This window comes from Colobus angolensis, unplaced genomic scaffold (assembly GCF_000951035.1).
Source record: "Colobus angolensis palliatus isolate OR3802 unplaced genomic scaffold, Cang.pa_1.0 Scaffold200, whole genome shotgun sequence".
Taxonomy (NCBI): domain Eukaryota; kingdom Metazoa; phylum Chordata; class Mammalia; order Primates; family Cercopithecidae; genus Colobus; species Colobus angolensis.
This window is the reverse complement of record NW_012115156.1, coordinates 5088004-5113896: the sequence shown is the minus strand read 5'-3', so window position 1 is coordinate 5113896 and position 25893 is coordinate 5088004. Positions and strand designations below refer to the sequence as shown.

The following is a 25893-nucleotide window of genomic DNA, read 5'->3' as shown; positions in this document are numbered from 1 at the left end:
AGTAGCTGGGATTACAGGCATGCACCACCACGCCCAGCTAATTTTGTATTTTTAGTAGAGACAGGGTTTCTCCACGTTGTTCCGGTTGGTCCTGAACTCCCGACCTCAGCCTCCCAAATTGTTGGGATTACAGATGTGAGCCACAGCGCCAGGCCGATACAGCTGCTTGGTACAGAATATAGAGATGGCCACTGAGTGGATTTCGAAGGCACTCAGAAAATGTTCAGGACTCAAACTGCTATGAAGTCTAACATTAGTCAATTTGAATACACAAACACTTACGCTGTACACTAAGTAAAGACAGTCAGGTAAAGGAGAAACAATTAGATAATTGCAGGGTAGTTTTTATTCTGAAATCTTCAGATTGCTGTTATTGTATTAAAAATCACAATATAGCCTTCTTGAAAAAATACGGGTGTAAAATGAACATGTTTTTCCTCTGAAAGAGTTGTAGGATCATCTTTATTTATTGAATACCAGTTTCGTGCCAAGCATTGGCTAGGGGCCAAGAGGGAAAAAAAAATATAGACAGCTATAGTATCATTTGTATGACATGCCCCTCTTTTTTTTTTTTTGGAGACAGAGTCTCACTCTGTCACCCAGGATCCACCCGCCTCGGCCTCCCAAAGTGCTAGGATTACAGGCATGAGCCACTGTACCTGGCTTGGTATGCCCCCTTAAAATTTTTTTTTCTAGTCTCTGGATTTGCTTTTCATTTCTGAAAAGGATATTTGTTTTGCTTATAAAAGAAATAAATGCTAAGTATAAAAAAAATTATCAGCCATGGGTGGTGGCTTACACCTGTAATTCAGTGTTTCGGGAGGCCGAGGCAGGAAGATCACTTGAGGCCAAGAGCTCAAGGTCAGCCTGGGCAACATAGTGAGACCCCCATCTCTACAGAAAAGGAAAACAAATTAGCCAGGCATGGTGGTGTACACCTGTAATCTCAGCTACTCAGGAGGCTGAGGTGGGGGGATCACTTGAGCCCAGGAGTTCCAGGCTGCAGTGAATTAAGATCGTGCCATTGCACTCCTGCCTGGGCAATAGAGAGACCTTATCACAAAACAAACAAACAAAAAGTCTATCAGCCAATCACCTAGGGATAACCACTTGACATTACTGATAATTAGCATTTCATATTTTTTCTGGTATTTGATAATTAAGATGAAATGCATAAGAAATTAGAATACATATTCTCTAGCATTTCCTGTAATGCTTCTTCCTCCAAGATTCCAAATGTGGGAAGCCATCACCCAAAAGTATGGTTTCGACCATGTTAGTACTGGAGTTGGGATTTAGGGAAGATCTGGGCCCCATCTGTGGAGGTCTAAAGAGTCAGGTGAAACAATAGCCTTGTTTGCGTTTTCAGGGCTGGGCTCTCGCCCTTGTTTGCTGTGCACCATCTGGAGCCTGCATCACGCATGGCCTCAGCCAGCCGGGAAGCAGAGAGCGTGGTGACGGGGCCGCTAGTGAGCTCCTCCTGTGTACCAGGTCCCGAGCTAAGGTTTTGAGAAACCTCGGTGAACTTGGCCCACAAAATTCCCTGCCTTTGTGGAGCTTACCTTCAGTGTTGGGGATTTGGGACTTACTTTTCCCAAAGTCAAGCTAATTATTGTAAAAGGGGTGAGTGACGAAAACGGAATCATTGCAAGGTCCTTACCTCTTATTTCATGAGATTGGCGGCATGAGTGTGTCTAGGGAGCTGTGATTACTTCCTCTTACATTGTGGGCATGTACAGCAGGACTAGAATCCAGGGTCCATCTAATAAGCATTGAAATCAGCGGGCGGGGGAGGGGGTGGGTGATAGTTTCTCGTCTTACTTTCCGATCCCAGCGTTGCTCAGCCCATACCATCCGATAAAAACTTTTTACAATTTAGAAACAAACGCCCGGTGAGCCTGGGCGCCCCGAGCGACAGAGTGGCGGGTGCCCGGGAGGGAGCCGCACCAGCCCTGCCCAGCGCTGCGGCTCCTGGCGCCTGCAGGTGGAGCTGGGCTCCGAGACCGCGCGCCCGCTGCCCGGTTCACGCCGAGTCCCCAGCGGCGGGCCGCCCCGGCGAGTGGTCCCCCGAGGGCAGCCATCCGCAGGCGCCGTTCCCTGATTGCGCCAGCAACAATGGGCGGTCTCGTTGAGATGGATTCTGCGCGGGCTGCTCTAAGAAGTCACCGGCAGGCAGGTCTGGTCCCAGCAGAGGAGACCCAGGGGTCCCAGAGCGGCTCTGGCGGGAGACGTAGTGCGGGGGGGTGGTAATCGAAGAGCCCCAAGCGCAGCTGCCGCTCACAGTCCCCCTTCTCAAGTGTAGAGCGGGCGGAGAAGGTGCAGAGCGGGCGGAGAAGGTAAGAAGCCCACCCACCCACTTCCTGCCTCCTGAAGCCCCTGCTTCAGACCTGTCCCAGCAACTGGGGAGGAGCCAGGGGGGCTCTCCGCCTCCCCAATCCTCCTCCCTGGAAGAGGCGGGAAGGCAACGGCCGCCAGACACACGTTCGCCTAGTCCATCACCCGGCGGCTCTGCCCCTAGACTGGGACTCCTCCGCCGCCACACACACACCCGCGGATCACGCACGCCCTGAATGATCGGCTCAGCCGACCCCTCCGGTTTTTTGTTCACTTACTGGAACCTTCTTTTGCAGAAAATCTTGTTTGCTGTGGGATCCACAGATGGGTCCACCTCCCTCTTCTAGTGTAAAAAAGCAGTGAACGGCTATTATGGTACATTGAAAAAAAAAAAAAATCAAGCAGAAGCCATAACCACTTTAATGTATATGGAAGGGCACATCTAATACATTTAAAATAAGCTTCAGCTATTCTGAATACAGTTCATGGTATTTTTATTTAAAGACAAATTCTTTAGAATGAGCCTTTTACAGATTAATAAGTGGACATTTAAATGACTAGTTAAATGATGAGTCTAAGATCGCAGTTTCAGAAACTAAGACTTGGGCAAAGACTCTCTCACTCCTAATCTAATTCATGTTCCCTGACCCTGCACTGCCTCTCATGATGTAGAGAAATGAGCAGTAACCTTACCAAATGTATTTCTTAGATAAACTGCCCGTACCACACAGCAGCATCCATCAGGCCAGCGCTGACAGAGGATTGCAGGCTCCCAGTAAATATGAAGTGAAGGACAAGTCAGGAAGTAGGAAGACTGGAAACGATTGCTCATAGGAAATCAGTCCGAAACAAAAATAATAAATTAGGAGCAAGAAGTGGGGGGATATACACAAAAGTTTAGGATGATGCCATTTTAGAGAATGCTATTTTCCATAATTTACTACTTTCGGCCACGATCACAGGTTGCTCATTTGTTTCGCTGCCTGTGTGGATACCAGGTACCTGTCTAAAAACAGTACATGAGCAACACTGTTCCGCTCTCTTACCCCACGAGAAGCAACTGTGCACCTTCCCAGTTCAGAGAATTCTGTGGTTTTTGTTTTAGGGGGGTTTGTTGAGATGGAGTCTCACTCTGTCGCGGAGGCTGGAGTGCAGAAGTATGACCTAGGCTTAATGCAACCTCCACCTTCCCGGTTCAAGCGATTCTCCTGCCTCAGCCTCCCGAGTAGGTGGAATTACAGGCACACGCCACCAAGCCTGGCTAATTTTTTGCATTTTTAGTAGAGACGGGGTTTCGCCATACTGGCCAGGCTGGTCTCGAATTCCTGACCTCAAATGATCCGTCCACCTTGGCCAGGATTACAGACATGAGTCACCGCGCCCGGCCCAGTTCGGTGAATTCCTTCCTCCCACCTGCACGGCCTCTATCTTGTGAGAGGTGGAGACAGAAATTCAGTTCTTCAAACAGAGCAACTTCCTCTACACTGCCTCAGCATCTTGCCCTTGAAAGTGGGCTTTCAAGAGCAACCTCGAGATCTCTAACGCCACTCTTTGACTTTTCAGTCCACTGCTTTTAAGATCCAGCACTGAAAATGCAATCTCAGGGGCCGGTGGTCGTTGTGACCCAACCTGGAGTCGGTCTGGCACCCCAGAACTCCAACTGGCAGACAAGCATGTGTGACTGCTTCAGCGACTGCGGAGTCTGTAAGTGTGGGGAAAGCACCCCCTTAATTGATATCAAGGTGAATTACCAATGACTAAACCCTTCCCCTATTCCTCCCTTATGGTGTAGAAAAAGTTTCTAACTTACTACAGGCACTCTGCATGTCAGGCAATGGTATGTTTAGCAAAAAAAAAGCCTCCTTGAGAATAAGTTAATTTTTCTCCAGCCCTTCAAAGAACAGTCTTATTCCTAAAATAAGTTCTGGATTAAGATAATAGCAAAAGAGCTGATTGATTCTAACAACGAGCAGGTCTGGCCTGACTAAATAGACCTTACATTAATTTAAAAATTTCAAGTTGAATTTGATTTATTAGAAAGACTATTCTTGCAACATATAAATTAACCTCATTATTTTATAGTTAGGTTGTATCCAGTACCCAGGGGAGTGTTTTCATTCATGGTTTCCATACGCATTCAGAGAAGAACTATTTTCATTCATATATTTAGGTTTTTTACACATCTGAGAATAAAGAATTCTGTGGCAATTAGCTTGTCACTGAGGGAAAAAAAGTGTCTGACTGCTTTGTTTTCTTTTTCTTTCTTTCTTTCTTTTTTTTTTTTTTGAGACGAAGTCTCACTCTTGCGCCCGGGGCTGGAGTGCAATGGCACAGTCTCTGCTCACTGCAACCTCTGCCTCCCGGGTTCAAGAGATTCTCCTGCCTCATCCTCCCAAGTAGCTGGGATTACAGGCGCCTGCCACCATGCCCCGCTAATTTTTGTATTTTTAGTAGACACAGGGTTTCACCATGTTGGCCAGGCTGGTCTCGAACTCCTGCTCGGGTGATCCGCCAGCCTCAGCCTCCCAAAGTGCTGGGATTACAAGCGTGAGCCACCACGCCCAGCCTCTTTTCTTTTTATAAGATCTCTCTAAAAGATCTCTTACTTCGAGATCTCTCTAAATGAACTTGCAGGAAAGGAAGTTTAGGGTGAGATGGGCATTGCAGAGAGGAGCAAAGTGCTTAGTTCTCAGTAATGACCAAGAAACAAACAAACCCACCTACAGAAAACTTGCTCTGAAGTCTATTTGCTTGCCTTTGTCCACATAGTACTCTAAGACAAGAAAATAAAATACATTATCCTTTAACTTGACAGTTGAAATTGACTTTGAATGAGAGTTGAATTGAACCTTGTTTTTGCTTTTTGTTTCTTTGACAGAGTCTCACTTTGTCACCGAGGCTAGAATGTAGTGGTGCGATATCGGCACACCGCAATGTCTGCCTCCCCAGTTCAAGTGATTCTCCTACCTTGGCCTCTGAATAGCCGGGGTTACAGGCACGCACCACCACACCCAGCTAATTTTTGTAATTTTAGTAGAGTCGAGGTTTCACCATGCTGGCCAGGCTGGTCTCAAACTCCTGACATCAAGTGATCTACCCGCCTCGGCCTCCCAAATTGCTAGGATTACAGGCATAAGCCACCATGCCTGGCCTGAAATTGAACTTTGAATGTGTTAAGAATTACACTCAGGCTGGGCGTGGTGGGTCACACCTGTAATTCCAGCACTTTTGGAGGCTAAGGCAGGCGGATCACAAGGTCAGGAGTTCAAGACCAGCCTGGCCAATATGGTGAAACCCCATCTCTACTAAAAAATACAAAAATTAACCGGGTGTGCTAGCGAGTGCCTGTAGTCCCAGCTACTCAGGAGGCTGAGGCAGAAGAATTGCTTGAACCCGAGAGTGCCATTGCACTCCAGCCTGGCAACAGAGCAACACTCCATCATTAATTAATTAATTAATTAATTAATTAAAAATAAAAAAATAATTACACACTCAGTAGCATAGCAAGGGAAAATTACCTAGGGAATGAAACAATTGGGTTCGTTTTTTCACTCTCATTGTCTGGGGCGATGACTTAAGCTTCTCAGGACACCAGTTCAACATCTGCAAATCAAAGTAAGAATTAGATCACATTGGTGAAACTCTCTAAAGATGAACATGTTAACCCTCTCACCCCTAGTTTATTATTACCCAATTAAATGAATACATAAGTTCCAATCAAAGCTTAATTGCTTAGTAGCACATTTTCTTAAATGTAGATCTGATCAAATTATTCTCCCCTCTTAAAATGTTTCAGTGGTTCCTCATAACTCTCATGACACACTCTTAACACTCAGACTTTTTCATCATCTGGTTCCCAACCTGCCTCAACCCACAGCTAAATCCTCATCCCATGCCAGGGCTCCAGCCATATTGAATGAACACTAGCCTTTGCCAGGATATGCCAGATTACCTCAAAGAGGCTGTTTTCCTTTTTGTCCACCTTTAAAACATCTCATCATCCTTCAGTAGTCAGCTCAAACAGCATTTCCTACTCAGGGCCTCGTAGGCCCCATTTTTCTGGGTGACCTGTTGGCATTTTAAACACGTTTCTGTTGGAGAACTTTCCCTATGATCTGCCTTCACTACTAGACTTGAGCCAGGGGCACTGTCAGTACTGAGGATAATGTCTGGAAAATGAATACGTTTTACTGAATCAATGAACAAATGAATGAAGGCAGAGCTATGACAAGAATGATATACTTTACAAAGGCGTGGTCATTCCTGAAATGATTTGCGTGTGGAGGGAGAAACTGATGCAAAGCTAAACAGAAACATTGAAGACGGACTTAGCAGCAGGCTATGTGGCCAAGGCCTCGTGACTTGGACTGCCATTTGTGAAAGCAAGCTAAACTGTGGCACGGGCAGAGTAGAGTAACGTGTACCCCTGGTTTCATGTGTCTAGGTCTCTGTGGCACATTTTGTTTCCCATGCCTTGGGTGTCAAGTTGCAGCTGATATGAATGAATGCTGTCTGTGTGGAACGAGCGTCGCAATGAGGACTCTCTACAGGACCCGATATGGCATCCCTGTGAGTCTCTTACCGTACTATCTCACTCAAATCTGCAACCACATTCAAAATAATTATTATAAACATGGAGATCATTTGATGTATACATCTTGTGAAATTGACTGATAAGAGTTCCCTAGCATGTGCAATCTTGCATTCAGTTGTAGCAACAGATCTTCTGGTTATGTGGCCTCCTTCTAGGTTTCTGTTGAAAACCTGAGAAAATAAATAACTCGTATTTGCAGTGGATGTCATACAATGGAAGAGGATTATTTAGGATCTACTGTGCCCCAGATGCATTACATGTATTATCTCACTTAATTCTCACATCATCTCTGTAAAGCAGTAGGTCCACAACATTTTACTGACGAGAACTTTAAAGTTTTAAGAGGTGGAGTAATTCCCTCAAAGATAATAGTAGAGAAAGAGTCAATACTCAGTTCTAACTGTCCATTCATACACTTTCCATTACACCAACTCCACTTTTTGTAGGTGAAAGATTATATTACTTCAGGTTCTCCTAAGTGCGTTAGAAACAGAACCAATAAGATTGGGAGTGGATGTGTGTGTGCTTGTGTGCATGTGTGTATGTATGCACATATATATACCGGCAAACTTCAGATATACAGGTTTAGTTCCAGACCACCACAACAAAGCGAATATTGCAATAAAGCAAGTCACATGATTTTTTTGGTTTCCCAATGCACATAAAAGGTATGCTTATACTGCACTACAGTCTATTAAGTATGCAATAACATTATGTCTCGAAAAACAACATATGTGCCTTAATTTTAAAATACTTTATGGCTAAAAAATACTAATGATAATCTATCTGAACCTTTAGCAGTTCATGTTTTTGCCTGTTGAGGGTCTTGTCTCAGTGTTGGTGGCTGCTGACTGATCAGGGTGCTGGATACGGAAGGTTGGGGTGACTGTGGCAATTTCTTCAAGTAAGGCAACAATGGTCTGGGCGTGATGGCTCACACCTGTAATCTCAGCACTTCGGGAGGCCCAGGAGGGTTGATCACTTGAGGTCAGGAGTTAGAGACCAGCCTGGCCAACATGGTGAAACCCCTCTCTACTAAAAATACAGAAATTAGCCAGGCGTGGTGGCAGGTGCCTGTAATCCCAGCTACTTGGGAGACTGAGGCAGGAGAATTGCTTGAACCCAGGAGGTGGAGGCTGCAGTGAGCCCAGATTATGCCTCAGCACTCCAACCTGAACAACAGAGCAAGACTCCATCTCAAACAAAACAAAACAAAAACAAAAAACAAATAAGGCAACAATGAAGTCTGCCTCACCGATTGACCATTCCTTTCATGAAAGGAAAGATTTCTATGCTGTTTGGTAGCATTTTACCTACAATAGAACTTCTTTCAAAATTGGATTCAGTCCTCTCAAACCCTGTTACGGCTTTATCAACTAAGCTTATGGAATATTCTAAATCCTTTGTTGTTATTTCAACCATGGTCACAGCATCTTCACCAGGAGGAGATTCCATCTCAAGAAACCACTTTATTTCTTTCTCTTTTTTTTGAGACGAGTCTCACTCTGTTGTCAGGCTAGAGTGCAGTGGCCACGATCTCAGCTCACTGCAACCTCCGCCTCCCAGGTTCAAGCAATTCTCCTGCCTCATCCTCCCCAGTAGCTGAGACTACAGGCATCATGCGCCATCACGCCCAGCTAACTTTTGTATTTTTAGTAGAGACAAGGTTTCACCATGTTGGCCAGGATGGTGCTGATCCCTTGACCTTGTGATTCACCCACCTCGGCCTCCCACAGTGTTGGGATTACAGGCGTGAGCCACCCCGCCCAGCCTTAAGAAACAGCTTTCTTTCTTTCTTTTTTTTTTTTTTGAAAGGAAGTCTCGCTTTGTCACCCAGGCTGGAGTGGTGCAGTGATTCGATCTTGGCTCACTGCAAGCTCCGCCTCCTGGGTTCACTCCATTCTCCCGCCTCAGCCTCCCAAGTAGCTGGGACTACAGGCACCCGCTACCACTCCTGGCTAATTTTTTGTATTTTTAGTAGAGACGGGGTTGCACTGTGTTAGCCAGGATGGTCTCAATCTCCTGACCTCATGATCTACCCCCTCGGCCTCCCAAAGTGCTGGGATTACAGGCGTGAGACACCGCGCCCGACCAAGAAACCACTTTCTTTGCTCATCCATAAGAAGTAACTCCTCATCTATTCAATTTTTATCATGATGTTGCAGCAATTCAGTGACATCTTTAGGCTCCATTTCTAATTCTAGTTCTCTTGCTATTTCTACCACATCTGTAGTTACTTTCTCTAATGAAGTCCTGCACACCTCAAAGTCATCCATGAGGGATAGAATCAACTTCTTCCAATCTCCTGTTAATGTTGATATTTTGATCTCCCCCCAGGAATCATCAATGTTTTTCTGTTTTGTCTTTTGAGACAGGGTCTCAGTCTGTCACCCAGGCTGGAGTTCAGTGGCGCCATCTTGGCTCACTGCAGTCTTCCCCTCCCAGGTTCAAGCGATTCTCCCACCTCAGCCTCCCGAGTAGCTGGGGCTATAGATGTGCACCACCACACCGAGTTAATTTTTTATTTTTATTTTTTGGTAGAGATGGGGTTTTACCATGTTGGCCAGGCTGGTCTCGAACTCCTGACCTCAAGTGATCCGCCTGCCTTGGCTTCCCTAAATACTGGGATTACAGCTGTGAGTCACCACGCCTGGCCAGGAATCATGAATATTCTTAATGAAATATAAAATTATTAATCATTTCCACAAGATTTTTGATTTACTTTCCCTAGATCCATCAGAGGTATCACTGTCTATGGCAGCTACAGCCTTCAAAAATATTTTTCTTTTAATAATAAGACTTGAAAATCAAAATTACTCCTTGATTGGCTGCAGAATAAATATTCTTTTAAAAGGCATGAAAACAACATTAATCTCTTTGTATGCATCAGAGTTCTTGGATGTCTAGGTACATTGTTAGTGAACAGTAATATTTTGAAAATAATATTTCTTTCTGAGTATAGGTTTCAGTAGTGGGCTTGATATTTGGTAAACAATGCTGTCAACACATGTGCTGTCATCAGGTTTTGTGGTTCCATTTATAGAGCACAGGCAGATTTAGCATAATTCTTTTTGTTTTTTATCATGGGGTGGGGGAAAGAGAAGTGATTAGAATAATTCTTAAGGGCTCTAGGATTTTGCAAATAGCAAATGAGCATTGGCTTCAACTTAAAATCACCAGTTGCATTATCTCCTACGAAGAGAGTCAGCCTGTCTTTGGCAGCTTTGAAGACAGGCACTGACTTCTCCTCTCTAACTATGACTTTCCTTGATGGCATCTTCTTCCTGTAAGGCTGTTTCATTTTCATTGAAAATCTGTTTTTTAGTGTAGCCACCTTCATCAGTTATCTTAGCTAGACCTTCTGGATAACTTGCTACACTTTCTCCACCAGCACTTGCTGCTTCACCTTGTGATTTTATGTTATGGAGATGACATCTTTCCTTCAACCTCATGAATCAACCCATTTTAGCTTCAGACTTTTCCTCTGCAGCTTTCTTTTTTGTTTGTTTGTTTGTTTGTTTTGAGACGGAGTTTCGCTCTGTCGCCAGGCTGCAGTGCAGTGGGGCATGATCTTGGCTCACTGCAAACTCTGCCTCCCAGGTTCGAGCAATTCTCCTGCCTCAGCCTCCCGAGTAGCTGGGATTACAGGTGCGCACCACCACACCCAGCTAATTGTTTTGTATTTTTAGTAGAGACGGGGTTTCACCATGTTGGCCAGGATGATCTCAATCTCCTGACCTTGTGATCTACCCACCTCAGCCTACCAAAGTGCTGGGATTACAGGCGTGAGCCACCACGCCCAACCTCTTCTGCAGCTTTATCTCTCTTATCCTTCACAGAATTGAAGAGCACAGGGGCCTTGCTGTGGATTAGACTTTGACTTACGGGAATATTGTGGTTGGTTTGATCTCCTATCCAGACCTGTCAAACTTTCTCCAGATCAGCAATAAGGTTGTTTTGCTTTCCTATCATTTATATGTTCACAGGAGTAGCATGTTCCATTTCCTTCAAGAACTTTTCCACTGCATTCGCAACTTGGCTAACCATTTGGCACAAGAGGACTAGCTTTCAGTCTCTCTCTAGTTTCAATATGTTTTTCTCACTAAGCTTAATTATTTCTAGATTTTGATTTAATTAGGAGATATGGGACTCTTCCTTTCATTTGAACATTTAGATGCTATTGTAGGGTTATTGGCTGGCCTAATTTCAGTATTATTGTGTCCCAGGGAATATACAGGCCCAAGGAAAGGAAGAGAGATGGGAGAACAGAACACCTGATCAGTGGAGCAGTCAGAATACAGACATTTATCAATTAAATTTGCTGTCAGTATTAGTCCGTTCTCACATTGCTATAAAGAAGTACCTGGGCCGGGCCAGGTATGGTGGCTCACGCCTGTAATCCCAGCACTTTGAGAGGCCAAGGCGGGTGGATCACGAGGTCAGGAGATAGAGACCATCCTGGCTAACAAGGTGAAACCCCGTCTCTACTAAAAATACAAAAAATTAGCTGGGCCTGATGGCGGGCGCCTGTAGTCCCAGCTACTCAAGAGGCTGAGGCAGGAGAATGGTGTGCACCTGGGAGGCGGAGCTTGTAGTGAGCCGAGATTGGGCCACTGCACTCCAGCCTGGGCGACAGAGTGACACTCCATCTCCAGAAAAAAAACAAAGGAGGAAGTACCTGAGACTGGGTAATTTATAAAGAAAACATTCTTGCATTGCTATAAAGAAGTACCTGAGACTGGGTAATTTATAATTATAAAGAAAAGAGCTTTAATTGGCTCATGGTTCCACAGGCTGTATAGGAAGCATAGTGGCATCTGCTTCTAGGGAGTCCTCTGGAAGCTTACAATTATGGCAGAAAGCAAAGGGGGAGCCAACACTTCACGTGACTGGAGCAGGAGGAAGGGGGACATAGATGCTACACACTTTTTTTTTGAGACAGAGTCTTGCTGTGTCACCAGGCTGGAGTGCAGTGGTGCAATCTTGTCTCTCCCATCTATCTTTGTGTGTGTGTGTGTGTGTTTAGTAGAGACCGGGTTTCACCATGTTTACCAGGATGGTCTAGATCTCTTGACCTTGTGATCCACCTGCCTCGGCCTTCTGAAGTGCTGGGATTACAGTTGTGAGCCACCATGCCCGGCCTGTGCTACACACTTTTAAACAACGAGATCTCATGAGAACTCACTCACTATTGGAACTAAGGGGACAATCTGCCACTATGAGCCAGTCACCTCCCACCAGACCCCACCTCCAACGTTGGGGATTACATTTGACATGAGATTTGGGTGGGGACAACATCCAAACTATATCACCGTCTTATATGGATGGGTGTAGTTCATGGTGCCCCAGAATAATTAAATAGTAACATCAAAGTCTAATGATCACAGGCGGCCATAACAGATATAGTAAGAATGAAAAAAATTGAAATATTGCAAGAATTTCCAAACTGTGACACAGAGACATGAGGTGAGCACACACTGTTGGAAAAAATGGCACCCATAGACTTGCTTGATGCAGGGTTGCCACAGACCTTCAATTTGTAAATTGCAGTGAGCTGAGATTGTGTCATTGCACTCCAGCCTGGGCAACAAGAATGAAACTCCATCTCAAAAAAAAAAAAAAAAGTGATAGCTGATTATAAAATCATCTTTTAAAAAGGACCAAAGCGAGAAAACAATTGTCTGTGGATGACAAAGACATTTTAGGGCAGCCACAGTTAAAGGCACAATTGACAAGGAAATTTACTTCTGTGGCACACATTCATTCAACATAATAATTATAATTATCATTGTTAACATATACTAAGTCATATTAGAATTATAGCAATTTTATATCATCTTGGAACATATACCAATAACACATTTACACAAATGTAGACCAAAGAAAGTCATTTCATATTTGACAATGCTTCCTGTATGATTTTTGTACCAAATCAGCCATTTTAAGACTTTAGAGGACCTAATATCTAAATATTAGGTTAGAAAGAGACATAATTTATAATTCGATTTTGGAGAGTTTGTCAAATATCAAAGGTTTAAAACACCAGATATCACAAAATAGAATCCCAAGTCACCAGAAGTCATTCATTTGGCAAAAATAACTAAAAAAAAAATTTAAAAAAAAACAAAACTTTTATTCTAATAGAGGAGACTTAGCTTTCTAAACAAGACTCAATGAAGATAGCATGAAGCCAGCTGAATCTGTCTCTTCTTTCTGTCCTCCTTTTTTTACCTGCCATTTACCCAAAGGAGAAAACAAAACTCTTTCATTATCTTTTAACATTACATAAAAATCATCTTTGAAAACGAAAACCGAATTTCAAGTTTGCATTAGCACATCTTTAATGCTAAAGCTAGTTTTTACACAAAATTGTATATATCTATCCAGTTTTAATGAGTTTCACCATAAGATAAGATTTTCATAAACTTTTTAGAACACTTTATAATTTTCCATCAAACAGCAGATCCATTTTCTAAGAAAACCCTGTTATTTGGACACATGGCCCAGATTCTGGCACATCAGTATGATTTGAATGTTTTAACCTATGGAAAAATGCTAAATAATTTTTTTTAGCTCTTGGCCAACTTGTTTATACCCACAGAATTTTTTAGAAGATTAACCCTTTACAAACCCTTTTCACTTTGCTTAAACCTTTAGTTTTGTCCCGTTACTCTTTTAGGTTAAGACAATCTTTAAAACCCTCGGGCCCAGCACAGTGGCTCACGCTTGTAATCCCAGCACTCTGGGAGGCCGAGGTGGGCGGATCACGGAGTCAGAAGATTGAGACCATCCTGGCCAACATGGTGAAACCCCGTCTCTACTAAAAATACGAAAATTAGCTGAGCATGGTGGCACACACCTGTAGTCCCAGCTACTCAGGAGGCTAAGATAGGAAAATCGCTTGAATCCTGGAGGCAGAGGTTACAGTGAGCCGAGATCGTGCCACTGCACTCCAGCCTGGCAACAGAGCGACACTCCATCAAAAAAAAAAAAAAAAAAAACCCTCCAAACTAGACAAAATTACATTCCCTTTAACAAAAGCCATACTCCTATGCCTTCTTATAATCTTTTACCAAAAACACATTCCCTACACACCTTGTATTTTTTAAAACTGTTTCTCCAGTGGTCTCAACTACATGTTATAAGATTAACTTAGCAACTTTTATTTTTGGTGAAAACTCTGATAAGTAAGAGATTTTAATTATGTATTGGGGTGGAGCCTAGGACATTAGACAGAAATGAAGATAAGGTCTGACTTTTTAGCATAGCTAGCGGGCATGGCTCTCCATATGTCCCCAGGCCTTATATATTATCTAAGCCTCCAAAGTAGGTAAATCGAACAATTTTCAAAAGTCAAAGAAACAGTTTGACCTTAAAGCATTTAGCAAATCTGATATCTGACCTTAATTTTGGGCAAATGTCTACATTTTCAAGACAACTTATTTTGCCAGTAATCTTTAAAACTGTCCTTATTTCCAAAAGATTACTAAAGCCATGTGAACAAAAAGGCATTAAAGTTTCTATTGTTCTGACAAAATATTTTATTTAAGCCCTTTTTTTTCTAAAATTAATCAGAGCTCTTTTATATATAAACATCACACACACAGACACACATACATGCAGACACACACACACACACACACACACACCTCACGTGTAAATACAGACAGACAGAAGATTCGGCACTTGTAAGATTTTTTCATTTGCCAGTTTCTTAATTGGATGACTGGCTTCAGGGTGGAGCCCTTGGAGGAACAGGGCTGGGAGAGCATGCGTTCCTAGGACCAAGTAAGTAATGAATAAACAGCTGAAGGCAAAGACAGATCTCCAAAGTTAAAGATGCCATTTTATACTAGTTTCTGGATCCCCAAAAGGAGGGAAATACTACAGAAGAAGACAGTGCAGTGCTTTTACCGACAGTGCATTTCATTACAAGGCAACTCAAAGCCAATCAGCCCATTTTGTAATCAGCCCATCCTCATGAGAGTCTCATCTCCCAGTGAGGAGTGAGGATGTTGCCTTATCTTCCAGGTGGCCAAGAGCATGCTTCTCTGATCCAAGGGTGCAGAGTCAAGTATCCCTCCATAATTACTGTTAACCACCCCTTAAAGTGTATTTCCTACTTAGTTATTACACACCAAAACTCTCTCATAATGCAGAGTAATTGCTGATACCCCCCAAACTCAAAACCGTCAGATAACACCATGCAAAACAGAACAGAGCCTTTGATTTTGAGAGGGATCTATCCACTTTGGCTGTATCCAATTCCTGGGGTTTCATGAGGAAAACAGTGGTTTTTTTTTTTTTTCCAAAATGCGGTCTCTGGTGCCTGCTCTGTTTTTCCCAATGAGTCCTAGGCTACCAGAAGTTATTTTAGGGCCTCTCATGTGCCTTAAGGATGACAAGACCAAAAAAAAAAAAAAAAAAAATGGAGAAAAATAATTCAGTCAACTGAGAAGAAAAAAATCTTTTTTCAGAAAAACCAGTTCCAAGAAGAGAAAAACATAAAGGCCTTTTAAATATACCTATAGCTGGTTTATCCACTTTAAATTAAGCTGACTTTTAACTAAGTCCTCTCTAAAAAATAAATCCTTTCAGATATCTTATTACCCGACTTTAGCCATGCCAAGCGGTCAATATTTCTGGTTTCTGAACTTTACCAAAGGTAACCTCCTAGGTTCTTCAAGGACATGGCAAGCAGTTTCTTTTTTACAAGATTTACAATCTCCACGAGGTAGTTCAGAGAAAGGAAAATTCAAGAGGGGAAATCAGAAGCTATCCATTGGTGGAAAAACACCTCAATAAATGGCAAAGTGACACAAATAACAAACCAGAAAGGAATCATTCCAGAAGCCAACAACTGAACCCAGGCCACCACTGCCAAAAAGATAACTGAGCTATATAGCATTGAGCTGCTTCTACTGCTTTTTCCAGAAGGAGCCTAGAGAAACCAATTTCAAGCTCACAAGGCTTTTATCTGCTCAAGAAAAATTATTTGGACTAACTATGACATGAACCCCCAAATTCCTGTCCTCTGGATGGTGGAAACCAAAAGAAAGTATCCCCATATGGTCACAAGATTTAGCTCTCAAGGACATAAAACAAGACATAGAAATGTCCTACAGTATTGTCTATCATATATCAAGTAGGAAAAATAAGTTACGGGATAGTATGACCTCATTTTTAAAAAACAAAGGAACTCCTGAAATGCCAAACTCTATATGTCTATGTTCATAGCTGTATCTTCGTCTAATCTATATTTATATGAGTCATAGGCATAGAACAAAAGCTAAGGAAAGAGGATACACAGCAGATTATTAATAGTTTATCTCTGGTAATGACATTGGGTAGAAAGGGATTAGATTGTTACTTTCACTTAATAGTGTTCTGTGTTTCAATTTGTCATTAAAATTATCTATAGCATGCATTTAAAATTGTTTTAATTTTCATTATTTTTAAATTTTGTTCACAAGTGCTGTCAGTAAGCATTTTTTTTTTGTAATTCACAAAATGATAAATATTTTTAAGTGACAATATAAAATAGTTTGAGCTAGGTGCAGTTGAGCACACCTGTAGTCCTAGCCTGAAACTCTTTTTCAGGAGACTGAGGTGGTGAAACTGCCTTTGCAAAATTATGACCGAGACAGTGAAAGAGATCTAACTTAACTGACTCCATCTTGCTTCTAATCTCCAAGCTGTCCTTGTTCATTCCTGGGTGTAGGCTGAACTAACTTTGGGAGAAACTTAGTTTATAGTTTAAACAAACATGGTAATAGCCCTTTCCCAAAGCAGACTTCCTTTTTGTCTGGGGACTAGATTGCCTTTGTAGGACTAACATTAGCCACAAGATTAGAAATTATAGTTTAGAAGTCATGGAGCTGGAGGCTACAAGGTTCTGACCCTCCCTAAACTGCTTCTAAGATTAGTGCTTGATATGGTTTGTAGACCCTGCACTTGATGGAGATTAGGGTTCATTTCGTGCCCTGCCCGTGACTGTGTTCAGTTTCAAGTCGATTAAATGCCAGGAATGTAAATGCCACTGTTTTCTAATGCAGTTTTAATATTTTTATTTATCAAAACCCTGAAACAAAGTGTTTTTAAAATCATCTAATTTTACAAAGTAGTCCCCAAAAGTTTCTTCCTTACTTCTTCCCTAGAGCTGATGTCTTGGGAATTTTCCTCCATATCTCCAAATCACATACTTGTATTGCTACTTATTGACTTTTAGTTAGAGGTATTATCTGTTAACCTCCTACTAGGGAAGATGTGAATTTAGTTCTGTTTTCTCCTCCTCCCCCCACCACACACATGTGCCCTCTCCCCATCCCATTCTTTCTAATATAGTTATATGGTTAATTCCATATTCAGTGTTTACGTTCGGATACTTTTATTTGTTTTATTCAACTTCAGAGCTGAGTCATGTAGTAAATATGATTGCTTTTCCTGCTCAATTTTGTTTTTCCTGGTATTAGTAATTATTGAGTTTTTTGTTAGTATTTTTCCTCCATTTACTTATGGGTCCTTTAACCCCAAATTGTTTGCCAGTTTTCTAAATCTCTTCCCAACACCTTCAACACGTAGATGTTTTATCATTTTCATCTTCATGATGAAATCACTTCCAGTCCTACTACCTTTTGAACTAGTTGCCCATTATTCCTAGTGCTTAGCTCTCATCCTGGGATCTCCCTTCACCATGACCCTGGAGATTCCATTAGCTTCTCTCCCATGTTAGACTCCTGCTTCTTATATCCCATATCTTCCTCTTCCTTGGTTTACACCCACATTTTGGTGGAGCACATCCTCTACTAACTTCCTGTGACAGAGAGGAGGTCCAGGAGAAAAGAGTTTTGAAATTCCTCTTCCTAAAGATATTTAACTCTTATACTTGATAGTTTGGTTGGACATCTTCTTATATTTTCAGAAATGTAAAATATAGAAAAATATTTTCTGTCATAAAATGAGACAACATTTATATGAAAAAACGAGGTAACATTTCCCAAATGTATCCAGCCAAACTCTGAATCTGAAAGAGCAGTGCCTTCTGCTTCTCTTCAAGATGTGGCAAGTCTTAATTCCAAATAGGTGAATTTTATATTTTTATTTCTTTTTTGTTTTCAAACAGGGATCTATTTGTGACGACTATATGGTAACCCTTTGCTGTCCTCATTGTTCTCTTTGCCAAATCAAGAGAGATATCAACAGAAGGAGAGCCATGCATGCTTTCTAAAAACTGATGGTGAGTCAATGCAAACATTCCTCTCAGAATATATGGATTTTTAGAAATATCACTAAAGACTTTGTCAATTATTCATTGTTTTGAATAATTCAGCAATAGCTATTTCTTAAGTCTCCTGAAGTGCTATCATAATATCAAGATTGGCTTTAATTTATTCTTATGAAGAAGATAGCGCCATACTTTGAAACCATAATTTAGTAAATAAAGGAATGGTGAATTTTCTAAACTTCTCAGAATTCTGGTGATCTATTAAGGAAGCACTTACCAGTTGTAAAATACCAGAGTATGGTGAGATACAAAAGAATTAGAAAACATTTTCCCTGCTAAGACAAACAAGTTGACAAAAGGAATTTGTAAATAACTATAAAATAGAAGAGCAATGAAAATAACATACTATATGATATTTGGATTGATTGTGGCATAAAGCATCTGTCATAGCAAGGTGAGGTTAAATAAAAAACTCCTATTGGAGAAGTGGAACTTTGAAAGAGGTGGACATAGAATTTAGAACATTTGGAAATGTTATATGGAATTCACCATCTGAAATTCAATCAAGTCATTTTCAACTAATTTTTCTCAGGACTATCTATTGAGGATGTAGTTAAGTAGAAATCAACATGATTTACTCCATCCCCTGTAGAATATGTCTTGAGTATGAGAAGAAAACAATTTTTCTACTCTTTGTAATAGCCAATTTCCTTCCTGAAGTGATAAAGACTCTGTGTAGGTTAATAAAAATAACTCTTGGGAGATATGTAAAAAAGTGTTCATTTACTTAGCAAGTAAGGTATCAAGGATCTAGGATCAAGTATACATTGTCTTTGCAAGTAATGTATCAATGTATCAATATCTAAGACTAGGTAAGATACTGTTAGGTATTGTGGTGGGGTTGGGGGGCAAGATGAATAAGCTGGTCCCTCTGTCATTATAGACTTTATACTAAAAAAGGGGGATTAGACAAACCCTTAACTAAAATGCAGAATTCAATTAATGCCTATAGACAAAGTGGTATTTTATGTTCAGAGGAGGAAAAGATCACATCTTGTAAGATGTATAAGTGAAAGTTTCTTGAAAGAAGTGATTTTTAATTCTAAAGAGCAAGTGTGTATTAGTTCACAACGAAAAACTGATGGCACTGAAACTGATAGTTCAAGGATTTAATGAAGACTAAGTATAATGGTGTGGGTGGGGCACTGTAGGGAAATGACAAGGGATGGTGTAATAATCTGCCTGGCAACAGCCCCAGGGAGGAGAAGAGGGAGCAGTTACCTGAATCCCTAAGGAGAGAGCTGTGTGAAGAAGGCTGCCCTGAAAGAAACAGTATCCTCTCAGGAGAGGGTTGTGAGCAGTCCGAGGCAACCCACAGAACTGAAAAAGTACCCTGACCTCACTTTAGGATGTCCTTCTGGGTTTCCCGTTGGCTGAACCCACCAGAAAGGCAGAGGGCAGCCAAGTGTCACTGTAGTCCACAGGTCGCCTCCCAGGGCACACAGCAGGATTGTCAAGGGAGTAAGTGAATTAGATGGGGCAAACAGAGGATCACTGACTCAAGATGTGGTTTTAATTAATAGAAATGGAGGCTGAGTGCAGTGGCTCACGCCTGTGATCCCAGCACTTTGGGAGGCCAAGGCAAGAGGATTGCTTGAACCCAGGAGTTCAAGACCAGCCTGGGGAACATGTTGAAACCCCGTCTCTTCAAAAAATACAAAAATTAGCTAGGTGTGGTGGTGCACACCTGTAGTCCTAGCTACTTGGGAGGCTGGGGTGGGAGGATCGCTTGAGCCTGGGAGGTAGAAGCTGCAGTGAGCGATGATCACACCACTGCACTCCAGCCTGGGCAACAGAACAAGAGCCTGTCTCAAAAAAAAAAAAGAAAAGAAAAAGAGAAGAAATGAAATGTTGCTTCTAATCAGCAATATTCATGAAACCAGAGAGGCAAAAAAAAAGAGAAAATATGAGCTTAGGTCCAACTTGGTTAGAACATATGGCATAAGTAGAAAAATAACGAAAAATAAAAGATTTTAAAAAGTGAATTGGGGCCTTAGCATGCAATGTCTGAATACTAAGCTAATGACCTGGTAGGAATTGGGAAGTTATTGCAGGCTTGAAGTAAATGAATAGAACTACACTTTAGAAATATGAATCTAAGGCTGGGCACAGTGGCTCATGCCTATAATCCCAACACCTTGGGAGGCCTAGGTGGGAGGATCACTTGAGCTCAGGAGTTCACCACCAGCGACCAGCCTGGGCAACATAGCGAGACCTCATCTCTACTAAAAAGTAAAAATAAAAATAAATAAAATTTTAAAATAGTAAATATTAATCTAATAGTAGTATATAGTAGAGACTGTACAGGATGAGGCTAGAAGCAAAGATGGGGAGTTAGACTATTCCAACACTGTTTACTTAAATAAATGCATGAAACAATTTACATCAAATATCTACCCACACATTCATGATAATGAGTCCTGATAGCACAAGTGTTTTCTTTAACCTCAGGGAAAATATCTCACTGAATCTTTAGATGGGTTTGAAGTAAAATACCTTGGCAGTCCTGACTCCTCCTCATCAACTTGGACCCTACATCCCTCACTGGCAATAAAGCTTTAGATACACAGATATCGAAATGGGGAGAAACAAGAGAGAAAGAGCAAGGAATAACAACATGATTTACGTTAAAATAGATTGAGACAAAGGACGTAGGAATCAACTGGAAAATCTCCCCATAGTCCAAACTGGGACATTTTGAGGAATAAAATAAGGTCGTGTTAGATTATAACCCAAAGTGTCAAATATTTATGAGTTTATACTAACATAAATGATTGAATAAAATTTGAAAATTGAAGAAAACTATGTGTGTTGAAAGCAGGGAAAACTGGGAATATTGAGAATTTCTGTATGGGAGAAGAGACACATCTGCCATACGGAACTCCACATATTTAGGTAGGTACTCCTTCCTCAAGGAGAGCGGCATGATTCCCCACCCTGAAGTGGGGGTTTGCATGGTGACTTCCTTCCAAAAAGTACAGTATGAAAAGTAGAGCATGAGGCCGGGCGCGGTGGCTCAAGCCTGTAATCCCAGCACTTTGGGAGGCCGAGACGGGCGGATCACGAGGTCAGGAGATCGAGACCATCCTGGCTAACACGGTGAAACCCCGTCTCTACTAAAAATACAAAAAATTAGCCAGGCGAGGTGGCTGGCGCCTGTAGTCCCAGCTACTCGGGAGGCTGAGGCAGGAGAATGGCGTGAACCCGGGAGGCGGAGGTTGCAGTGAGCTGAGATCCAGCCACTGCACTCCAGCCTGGGCAACAGAGCAAGACTCCGTCTCAAAAAAAAAAAAAAAAAAAAAGAAAAAAGAAAAAAAAAGAAAAGTAGAGCATGCAAGTACACTCTCTATACTGTATGGAGTCACTCCACACTGGAGAAACCTGACACAACAACCTGAGGCAGGTAATCAGTGTCACCATCATTGATAATATATTGATAGTTTGCACCCCTGATTTGATGTGATGCGAATGGCACTTTACCTTTGTGGTCTTCCTCCCAAAACCTCATTACTCCAGTCTAACCATGAGAAAACCATCAGACAAACCTAAACTGAGGCACATTCCACAAAATACCTGACTACTCCTCCTGAAAACTGTCAAGGTCATCAAAAACAAAGAGAGGATGAGAAACAGTCACAGTTTAGAGGAGCCTAAGAGAACATGACATTTAAATGTAATGTGGTATTCTGGATGAGATGCTGGAACAGAAAAAAACAGTAGGTAAAAACCGAGTAATCTGAAGATAGTATGGGCTTTGATTAGTAATAATGTGTCAGTATGGGTTCATTAATTTTGACAAACCTCCCATGGTAACGTAAGATGTTAACCAACAGGAAAATTGGGTGCTGGATACCTGAGAGCTCTCTGTACTATCTTTGCAATTTTTCTGTCAATCAAAAATGATTCTGCATTAAAAGTTTATTAAAAATTGTAAAAGTACACTGAGAAAATTCAAAATTCTTCTTTGTGTGTCCTTTATAGGTGAAAAGCTCTTACCGAAGCAACAAAAATCAGTAGACACCTCTTCAGCTTGAGTTCTTCACCATCTTTTGCAACTGAAATATGATGGATATGTTTAAGTACAACTGATGGCATGGAAAAACTCAAATTTTTGATTTGTTATAAATGAATGTTGTCCCTGAGCTTAGCTAAATGGTGCAACTTAGTTTCTCCTTGCTTTCATATTATCGAATTTCCTGGCTTATGAACTTTTAAAATTACATTTGAAATATAAACCAAATAAAAGATTTTACTGACAAGATTCTTCATGCCTTTTTGCTCCCCTTAAAATGTCTTTTTCACTAGTTAATTCCAAGGGTCAGTCTCATAATTTTGTTTTTACACTTTGGTTTCTTTTTTCTTTTTTTTCTTTTAAACAGAGTTGGGGGTCTATTTTTTTTTTTTTTTTTTTTTGAGATGGAGTCTCGCTTTATCACCCAAGCTAGAATGCAGTGGTGCAATCTCGGCTTGCTGCAATCACCACCTCCTGGGTACAAGCGATTCTCCTGCCTCAGTCTCCCAAGTAGCTGGGATTACAGGTGCCCGCCACCATGCCCAGCTAATTTTTGTAGTTTTAGTAGAGATGAGGTTTCACCATCTTGGCCAGGCTGTTCTCAAACTCCTGACCTCATGATCCACCCGCCTCGGCCTCCCAAAGTGCTGGGATTACAGGCGTAAGCCACTGTGTCCGGCCTAGAGTTGGGGGTCTTTCTATGTTGCCCAGGCTGGCCTTGAACTCCAGGCCTCTAGCAAGCCTCCCATCTCAGCCTCCCAAGGTGCTGGAACTACAGGTGTGAGTCGCTGCACCAGGCCTCACACTTTGGTTTCTGAGCAGGAGATTTTGTTCCACAGTAACCCAGCTCTCTTTCATCTAAGAACTTTAGATGAGAGAAAAAAAAATAGACTACAGATAACTATTCCAAGGCAGTTATGGTACATTTAGCCAACACTTTTGCTTCTTCTCATGCTATCTGTTAGTATTAGTGCTGGCAAAGCAAGATTTTATGCAAAACAACATAACAAGCCTTGCTTTTCCACTGCATTCCTGAGGGGGTTATTTATTGTGTTGTTGATTTTCTTTCCCTTTTGAATATGAGATATCAGATTAAGAAAATGTCAATGATCAAATTCAATGACACAATTTTGGTTAAATATTGATGGATAAAGGTGTAAAATGATTTTTTTCACATTTGTTATCCCATTTGATCCATCAGCATCATTTTGCCCTGATGAAAATTTCACTTCCAAATTTCCCCTAGTTCTCCTCCTACACTTCTGATTCCATTTCTTTTTTTGGCGGGGGGAGGGGGGGAAGTAAGGGGCAAAACTATTTGTCTTATATATTTATTGTGAAATCTCAGTCAGACAAAATGTCAAAGCACCTGGAACTTAGTAGGCACTCAACAAATTCAAGCACTCTGTCCCTTCCTCCACTTACTCTACAGATGTGGGTCCTTTGCAGGGTTCTAGCTTGAGTCCGTCCACTCCTTTCACATCTCATGTTCTTAGAGAGTATCATCTACTTTCATGGTTACAACTACCTCTTAGGACCCTAAAGTCTGTACTTCCAGTTTCTCCCTTACTATTCATCTTCAGAATGTCTCTCTTGCTAGCTGTGAAAACAAGTCTATCTGCATGTCCCCTAGACCTTGTCTACCCAACAGGTCCAATGATATCACTTAGTTTTCCAAGGTGAGAAATCCAGGTACCAATGACCCCTGAATTGCCTCCTCACACCTTTCTCCTTTTCCCCAATATCCAATTTCACCCACTCTGTCACCAATACTCCACTTGAAAGCCCCAAGGGGTGATCTATTTTGTTTGCTGCTGTATTCCCAGTGCCTACAACAATGCCTGACACTTAGTAGGTACCTACTCAATCGTTTATTGAATGAATTAATCTCTCCTCTCCTCTTTGCTGGCATAAATGTAGTCCAAACCTTATTATCTCTGTGGCAAATCATGTTCATACCCTCTAAACTAACCTTCCTGCCTCTAGAAACTCCAGTTTCTCTTGCCTTCTCTCCGGTCCATCCTATACACTGTGTACTATGAGTTAAATTGTGAATTTTTTTTTCTTTTTTTGAGACGTAGTTTTGCTCTTGTTGCCCAGGCTGGAGTGCAATGGCACAATCTTGGCTCACAGCAACCTCCACCTCCCAGGTTCAAGCGATTCTCCTGCCTCAGCCTCCCGAGTAGCTGGGATTATAGGCATGCACCACCACCCCGGCTAATTTTGTATTTTCAGTAGAGACAGGGTTTCTCCATGTTGGTCAGGCTGGTCTTGAACTCCCGATCTCAGGTGATCCACCCACCTTGGCCTCCCAAAGTGCCTTACAGGCGTGAGCCACTGCGCCCAGCCAAATTGTGAATTTTCTAAAAAAAACAGACCCCAGTATTTTCCTTGGTTCTTCACAGTGTAGCCTCATTTTACCTCTTGAGCCCACTCTCCTGCCAATTCTTCATTCATAAAATTCCTAATCTTCCCTGCCTTCAAGATACATACTTTTTAAAAATTTCAAATTCCAATTGTTCATTGCTGGTATATAGGAAAGCAATTGACTTTTGTACATTAACCTTGTATCCTGTGATCTTGCCGTGATTGTTTATTAGTTTTAGGAGACTTTTTGTATGTGTTTCTATATAGACAATCATGTTGACTGTGAACAAAGACAGTTTTATTCCTCCTTCCCAATCTGTAGAAAGCTGCATTTCCTTATCTGGTGTTAATAGCTAGGATTCTGGTATGATATTAAATAGGAACATGAGAGTAAACATCTTTGCCTTGTTCCTGACCTAGGGTGAAAGCATATAGTCTCTCATCATTAAGTATGATGTAGGTTTTTTGTAGATATTCTGTATCTGATTGATGAAGTTCCCCTCTATTTCTAGTATATTGAATTTTTTTTTTTTTTTTTTTTTTTTTGAGATGGAGTTTCACTCTTGTTGCCTAGGCTGGAGCGCAGTGGCATGATCTCAGCTCACTGCAAGCTCTGCCTCCCAGGTTTACAGCATTCTCCTCCCTCAGCCTACCAAGTAGCTGGGATTACGGGTGCCTGCCACCACACCCGGCTAATTTTTTGTATATTTTAGTAGAGATGGAGTTTCACTGTGTTAGCCAGGCTGGTCTCAATCTCCTGACCTTGTGATCCGCCTGCCTCAGGCTCCCAAAGTGCTGGGATTACAGGCGTGAGCCACCACACCTGGCCACGTGACACTTTTTATATTGTTCTCCAGTTCTTAGATATTCTGTCCCAATTTTTTTTCATTCCTTTTTCTCTTTGCATTTCAGTTTGGGAAGTTTCTATTGACATATTATCAGACTGTTTCTTTTCTTGGCCAAGTAGACTAATGATAAGCCCATCGAAGGCATTCATTTCTGTGAGAGTGTTTTTATTTCTAGCATTTCAAATCTTAAGAGTTCCCATCTCTCTGTTTATATTACCTATCTGTTCTTGAATGTTGTCTATTTTTTTCCATTAGAGCCCTCAGCATGTTAATCATAGTTGTTTTCATTTTCTGGTCTGATCATTCCAGCACTCCTCCCAGATCTTAGTCTCGTTCAGTTGCTTCGTGTAGCTCTTCAGGTTGTGTTTTTTTCTAACCTTTTAGCATGCTTCATAATTTTTTGCTTGAAAGACAGACATGATGCATCAGGTAATAGGTAATTAGGCTTTTTTTT

The 25893-nt window shown here is 41.6% G+C and overlaps 1 protein-coding gene across 2 annotated transcripts in view; it reads left to right on the top strand.

Moving 5' to 3' along the window:
* PLAC8 (placenta-specific 8) overlaps nt 1–23101 on the top strand; it is a 25838-nt gene extending 2737 nt beyond the window's left edge. Inside the window, exons 1-5 of one of the 2 annotated variants that reach the window (XM_011941774.1) lie at nt 2187–2316; nt 3898–4038; nt 6779–6903; nt 18051–18164; nt 22194–23101. In XM_011941774.1, the coding sequence (XP_011797164.1) occupies nt 3927–4038; nt 6779–6903; nt 18051–18155 (342 nt within the window). In that variant the 5' untranslated portion in view covers nt 2187–2316; nt 3898–3926 and the 3' untranslated portion in view covers nt 18156–18164; nt 22194–23101. Of the gene's footprint in view, nt 1–2186; nt 2317–3897; nt 4039–6778; nt 6904–18050; nt 18165–22193 lie in introns of those variants that run through there. The other variant, XM_011941773.1, reaches the window with a different exon arrangement.
* Nucleotides 23102–25893: the final 2792 nt, after the last annotated feature.